Source organism: Sinocyclocheilus grahami, unplaced genomic scaffold (genome assembly GCF_001515645.1).
Source record: "Sinocyclocheilus grahami isolate Dianchi unplaced genomic scaffold, SAMN03320097.WGS_v1.1 scaffold731.1, whole genome shotgun sequence".
Lineage (NCBI taxonomy): Eukaryota > Metazoa > Chordata > Actinopteri > Cypriniformes > Cyprinidae > Sinocyclocheilus > Sinocyclocheilus grahami.
Genome location: NW_015505910.1, coordinates 105105 through 112519, shown reverse-complemented (window position 1 = coordinate 112519; position 7415 = coordinate 105105). Strand labels below are relative to the sequence as shown.

Genomic DNA, 7415 nt, shown 5'->3' with positions numbered 1-7415 from the left:
GTTTCACAAAAGGTTCTTTGTGGCTAAAGAAGGTTCTTCAGATTATAAAAAGGTAAGAAAGAGATGGTTCTTTAAATAACTTTGACTGGATGGTTCTTTGTGGAACCAAAAATGCTTCTTCTATGGCATCGCTGCATGTGAAGAACCTTTTGAAGCACCTTTATTTTTAAGAGTGTATATATATATATATATGATCAGCGTACTGTAGTGCAAATGGCCAGTGAAGCACACACGATCAGCGTACTGTAGTGCAAATGGCATGATGTACAAATAAGAAATGAGCTGAATTCAAACTGCAATTCACAATAGTTCAAATTAAGTAATGATATAAGAAAAATGTTCAAAAGTGGAATTATGGTAAAGTTCATAAGAAAACAATCATTTAAACAGCCTTTATTTGATGCATATTGATAAGATTTTTAAAACTTTTGAAGTAGGGAAATTTTTATTATGGGAACCCCTTACAAGTGTTTGTTTTATTTGTGTGTAAGTTATGTGTGTATTTTGATTTTTAATTTTGTGAAGCACTTGTGCTATATAAATAAAAGATGACGTTAAGTGGTTTCTTATAATAATAATTTAAATTATAATTAAAAACATAGACATTTTTAATGCCATTAAGTAAATTGAACTAAAAGTGTTTGCTAAAAAATATTAATAGCCTACAATTATTAGTAACGGAATAAATATTACATGAAAATGTTGAACTGAAATGTTGCCTTGGCAGCTAACTTTTTAATTTTAAAAAGTGTAAGTACCTAATTTGCTAAAAGTATAACAGAAATAAAGCTAAATGGAAATCGCCTGTTTTGGAGGGGAACAAAACTATTACAAATGACTAAAGAAATTAAAAACATAGACACTGCCATTTTATTGAAGTAAATGTACAAACATTTTCAGGACAACAATGAAGAACATTCACATAGTTTCCTAAGATAAATGATTTGTTTATGTTTGTTTCATTTCCCGGTAGAGCAGACGGACGGAATGAACGCCTCTCTGCAAATGGCCGCGCGGCTTTGACGCGTTCCACTGCGGAGCGGCGCATGCGCATTAACCGCGTCCGAGAGCCCGATACAAGATGGCGGAGTCGGTGGGGAGGGAGAGGCGGAGGCGGGTCCGAACCGGATAGCGCAAAGCCTATTGAAGACTCCCATCAAACCTCTCCAAGGTAAGGGATTCAGTCGTCGAAGAGCAGCACTAGACCCATAGGTGTGTGGCGGAATCTACGGGGCACAATAATATCCCCGCGGTTGCTGCAAACGCGCCTAACGCACGGAGTAAACAGACCTTATACTGCGCAGTGAGCGCGGCGCCTAGTATGAGAGACCGCGCGCCATTTTGTCGAAGCAAAAGTGGCGCCTAAAATTTGTGGTCGTAACGGTCGAAGACTGACGGGGTTTAAACTCAATAAATGAGCTGTTTGACACACTGTGGTGATGGCCCTATGTATCCCCGTCCTTTCTGTGCCCAGATGAAGCCAGATGCTCCGCCACTTGGTCTTATTTTACCCGCAGTCTCCCGCACATCGGCTCGCGCTGCCGTGGCTCTTTGTTGGATGTTTTTCTCCTCCTCCTTCGGGTTTGTTTTCGGGGTTTGGCTCGATCTGGGGTGGGCGGCGTAGCAGGCGCATGCGTGCCCTTCTTTCGCTCATTTGCGCTCTTATTAACGACGATAAACGCAGTAAACACATTCGCGTAGAATAGATACAAGATGTATGGTGTGATGCCTGGGTTTACGAAACAAAAACCCCACAGTAATACTGTGCTAGAAGCGTATTAGTCTCCGATACCATCACCGTACCACGTTACCGCCATAATACTTTTTCTAAGGTTTATCTGTGGAAAAACCCTGTGTTCGGGTCTTTTCTGGGATTTAACCATAAATTACTTTTTGTCAGTATTTAAACGCATGTCAGCTCGGGCCACTAATTTTAAGCGTTATGCCATTTCCTTACATTTACCACAGTACCATGGTATTCTGGGAAGTTCCTCAGTTTTTAGTTTTTTTTACACACGTACATGGTATTACCATCACTTCAGCATAATACTGAATATGTATCTTATGATGACTGGGTAATAACCTTTTAACATATTATTTGCAAGGTACTTGGTCCCTGGAAATCCCATACAAAATAATACCACGGTAATCATAGCTTTTTGCAAATGCCATAGTCAATACAATTATTGTTAGTAGGCTATAGTAAAGTTTTAATTAAAATGTGTACATTCCTTTATTGTACAAAGCTTTAGAGCACTGATCGTGGAGCAGTTCATGTAGTTTCAATTGTATCTATTTATCCTTTATTTGACCCTCTAACTAACACTTTCTATTCTATTATAATTCTACTTTATCTATTTATTTTTCATTTTTTTGTTCTTTATTTAAAAAAAACAACAAAAAACAAACACTAGCTTTCTATTTTTTCTATTCTATCTACTTGTTTTTCTTTGTTTGTGTGTATGTGTGTGTATATAATATATATGTGTGTATATATATATATATATATATATACACACCTTGCTACGTGTACTGCGTTAGGCTAACCAAGACTTGTCATGTGCACTTATATATTGTTGCTCTTTTGTTAGTTTTGATTGCTTCTTTTGTCCTCATTTGTAAGTCGCTTTGGATAAAAGCGTCTGCTAAATGACTAAATGTAAATGTAAATTGTGTGTAGTAATACTATGCTTTGAAATATATTATCTTACAGTATAATTACCGTATTCATAAATATTGCTTCAGTTTTTGGTAGGTCATGGCTCAGTTTTCTGAATAACAGCCAGAGACTCGCCGTGCCTTCAAAACAATCCAACCGAGGTGCGTAGACCAAAAAAAGTTTCCCAAAGAGTAAAGTACTTTAAAAAAATAAATAAATCCCAAGCCCGATGAAAACTGTAAGCAATTTACTGAGAAAAACAAGGCAAACGTTTCAGTCACATGTTGACCATTTTCAATGCCAAGCTTGTGATTTTTGAGAGTGTGCTGGCTTTTTAAAAGTACTTTACTCTTTGGTAATCCATTTTATGAATACAATGAAACACTTTTAAACTCTATTAGTGAATGTTTAACAAATGGAGGATCCAAAGTTTCACTTTCATTATGTTTAAGTAGGGCTGGACGATATGGCCAAAATTGATATCACGATATATTTCTTAATTTCGGTCGATACGATATAATTCCGATATCGATATGAACACTATTTATCTGAAATAGAAATCTTTTGTAACATTATAAATGCCTTTATCATCACTTTTGATCAATTTTAAGCATCCTTGCTAAATACAAGTATTAATTTCTATAATTTCTTTCCCAAAAAATGATACTGAATGGAATAGGGTATAATGTTACAAAAGCTTTTTATTTCAGATAAATGCTGATCTTTGGATCTTTCTATTCATCAAAAAATGTACTCAACTGTTTTAAATATTGATAATCAGCAAATCAGCATATTAGAATGATTTCTGAAGATCATGTGACACTGAAGACTGGAGGAATGATGCTGAAAATTTAGCTATGTATGATCACAGGAATAAATTACATTTTAAAATATATTCAAATAGAAAGCAATTTTAAATAGTAAAATTATTTCAACATTCATTGTTTTTGCTGTACTTTGGATCAAATAAATGCAGCCTTGGTGAGCAGAAGAGAATTCTTAAAAAAATAAAAATAAAAAAAACAACATTAAAAATCTTACTGTTCAAAAACGTTTAACTGGTAGTGTAGGCTGATTATTCTTATAGATTGAAACAAATGTGCTTCAGCCAGGAAAAAGGGTATGAAAAGTGCTCCGAGTCGCTGCAGAAAACACAAAAATTGAACAACAACAAAAACTGGAAGTGTTGCTGGAGACGGGCTTATTGAAAATGCAAACTCATTGTCTGCCAGCAGGAGGCGCTTTTAGAGTGATAGAACTAGCGGTTTCTCCGGTAACGGCTGTAATCACAGCAGCTCCGCTCATGAACGCTACTTTATCAGATCAAATGAAAATGCCATCAAAACTTTTCTAAAGACAGTCAATTCCCTTCAGAGATACATTCATATAAAACACCCGCGCCGTGTTATGATTTTGAAACGTGCAGTGCTCATGTTTATTCAATGAAGTCAAACAAAATCAATGTTTGGGAAACTGGTAATGTATATCGGAAATGTGTTTAAAAATCATATCACCGTTTTTGAAAAAAATTATATTGCGATACATATTGATATTGAATTATTGTCCAGCCCTATGTTTAAGTTTCATTATTTTCCTAGAAGTTTTTCTTTCACATCCACCTCAGCCGACTTAAAGGCATATTTCACCCCAAAACAGAAAATGTTGTCGTAATTTTCTTTCCTCTTACTCAACTATTTATTTGATTACAGTTTTCTGCTTCAGTGTCTGTTTTTTTGGTATGCCCACAGCTAAATTGCCTTTTGGGATTAATAGCTAAATATTAGGGATGCACGATATATCGGCCACCATATCGGTATCGGCCAAAATTTTCATATCGGTGCATCCCTACTAAATATAATCCAATTGAATCGGCTTGTATTGTTGACTTTGTTTTAGGGGAGCTGAGACCCCAGTACTTTGGAATAATAATATATTGCCTTCAAATTATTTTAATATGTTCTTCAGACCAATTCATACCTATATTATTGAAAGTTTTATCGCAATCTAAGCTTATAATGTGACAATTGGTTTGCAATTTATTCCTATTTTATTTTTTATAAATGGACTCTGGGACCCCAAACACCACATTTAGGCTAAATGTGACCACTCTATGTCGTGCTCTCAGAATTACAATGCTTGCATTTTGTAAAGATGCAATATTTTCTGTCTTAAGACAGGACAAATGAGGAGCTATGACGAGTGAAAACCACGGAACAGAAAAGGCAGACTCGGCGATGGTCATGTCGCCCACCGGGTCCACGTCACAGGCGGCTCCTTTATCACCCTCAACCAGCAAACCCATCCAAGAGCTGCCAGGTGTGTATCTCTCAGGCTTTAAAGGGTTACTCCGCCCCAAAATGAAGTCATTCCAAACCCGTAAAAGCTTCGTTGGTCTTCGGAACACAATTTAAGATATTTTGGATGAAAAGTGGATACTCTCCAAAATGGCGCTACGGTGACGCGGAGGAGACAAATTGTTGAATAAAGTCGTTATTTTTGATTTCTTCGCGTACAGAAAGTATTCTTGTCGCTTCATGACATGACGTGACATGACGTGACGTGGCCAAGTATGGTGACCCATACTAGGAATTAGTGCTCTGCATTTACCCATCCAAAGTGCGCACACACACAGCAGTGAACACACACACCCTGTGAACACACACCCGGAGCAGTGGGTTCATAACGTTACGGTTGAACCGCTGATGGCAGATGGACTATTTTGACGATGTCTTTCATACTTTATTAACTTGGCAGTCAATGGGACAGTCACAAGCCTCCCGCTTTTCATCCAAAATATCTTAAATTGTGTTCCGAAGACGAACAAAGCTTTTACGGGTTTGGAACGACATGGGGGTAAGTGATTAATGACAAACTTTTCATTTTGGGGTGGAGTAACCCTTTAAATGACTGATGGGACTCCCCGTGTTCTTCAGTGCTCCCGTTTGGGGCTGCTGTGTCCTGTGCGTTTGATTTTTAGTTTCACTTACAGATGAGCTGGTTCAGGCTGGATGGTCTAAATGTTGGAGTAAGAGGGAGAATCGGCCATACTACTTCAATCGATTCACTAATCAGTCGCTGTGGGAGATGCCTGTCCTGGGCCAGCATGATGTCATTGTAAGTTCAGGCTTCAGAGCCAACTAAATCTATTTATTGTGGATGTAAGTAACATTTAGGGGAAACACTTTAACAGTGTTTATTGGTATACAGTTCTGTTTGTTTTTTTGTTTATTTTAGATATTGGATATACAGTTTTTTTTCCATTTAAATTTTAAGTTTTAATTATTACATTGTGTTCTTTGGATTTTTTTGTTAATACAGGTTTTTTGATATACATAAAACTGTATCCTCCGGTTTCATAGACGAGGCTTAAGCCTAGTCCCAGACTAAAATGCATGTCTGGGCTGTTTTAACTGAAGGAAACTTGCACCGACTGATCTTAAAATGTCAGATTCATTGTTTTGTCTCAAGATGCACACCAGTAATTTTTTTTTATCTAAGGCATATTTCTAAAAACTACTTAAATGTAAACTAAATTTTAAATGTTTAAAAGTTTAAATGTTAAATGTAAACTACATTAACTATGGCCTAATCCTGGCTTAACCTAAGCCCTGTCTGTGAAACCGGGCCTATCTGTGTTATTTTAGTATTTTTTTTATGTATAGTATTAATATTTCGAATTGGCTTTTTAAAATATTTTCAAATTGATACTTTTCATTTTAATTTTAGTAATCGCATTGTCATATGTGCTGTTTGGTTTGTTTATCAGTGTTATTATAGTATTAATTAATATTTTTGTATAATTATAGTATATTTTTATGTTTGTTTTATTTGTTTTTCTAATTTTACTGCTTCAGCGTAAACATTTAATTTTTTAACTTAAGTTGAGTAAAAAATTTTCATCTAATATATATATTTTCCTTATTACAGCGACTTTTGTAAGTCGCTTGGGATAAAAGCATCCGCTAAATGCATAAAAGCACATTTTGTTTTCCACAGATAACTTACAGTTTGTTAACAATAACAACACTGTCCTGTTTTTGCCATTGTTTTAGTCCGATCCTCTGGGCTTGAACGCGGCTCCAGCCTCTGGCGAGGCAGTGAGTGACACCGGTCTGGGCAACGGTCAGCGTAAAAGACATCCATCGGAGGACGCTCAAGCAGGCCCTAACAGTTTCAAGAGGCCAAAGGTCTGTTTTCTTCCTAATAACTTATTTTTTTATTTATTTAACCTTTATTTAACTCGGCAAGTCAATTAAGAACAGGTTCTTATTTTCAATAACAGCCTGACAGGAGAATGAATATCTCCTGAGAAACATAGGGCTGCACAATTAATTGAATTTCTAATCGCGATCACAATTATGGATGCCACAATTACGTAATCGTTCCAAGCGGCAATTAATCGTTCAAAGTCCACTTATGTTATTCTGCACGCTTAAGATATGGTTTTTTCTTTCTACACGTTATCTTAAGGGTTTTTCCATTGTTTTAGTATAACATTATAATACCATTCATTATTTTTTTTATAATTTAAAGAAGAAACCAATCCGATGTATATTTGACATTTGAGGCTTAATTCTATAGAAAAGCACTAAAGGTTTTTCAGTTAGTGTTTTCAGCTTGTTTATTTTCATATAAAAATACGGCATGCAGTTGCATCAAACAATGGTATAAACATCATTCAATGTAAGTTGTGATAATCTTAATTAATTATCGCAATTACAATTTCAAGGGAATAATCGACAATTATGATTTTTGT

The 7415-nt window shown here is 35.9% G+C and overlaps 1 protein-coding gene across 1 annotated transcript in view; it reads left to right on the top strand.

The window, feature by feature from the left end:
• Window positions 1–958: 958 nt before the first annotated feature.
• Window positions 959–7415, top strand: part of LOC107560499 (phosphorylated CTD-interacting factor 1-like) — a 23096-nt gene continuing 16639 nt past the window's right edge. Inside the window, exons 1-4 of the mRNA XM_016244698.1 lie at window positions 959–1171; window positions 4833–4975; window positions 5649–5773; window positions 6712–6846. Of these exons, the coding sequence (XP_016100184.1) occupies window positions 4852–4975; window positions 5649–5773; window positions 6712–6846 (384 nt within the window). The 5' untranslated portion in view covers window positions 959–1171; window positions 4833–4851. The remainder of the gene's footprint in view (window positions 1172–4832; window positions 4976–5648; window positions 5774–6711; window positions 6847–7415) is intronic.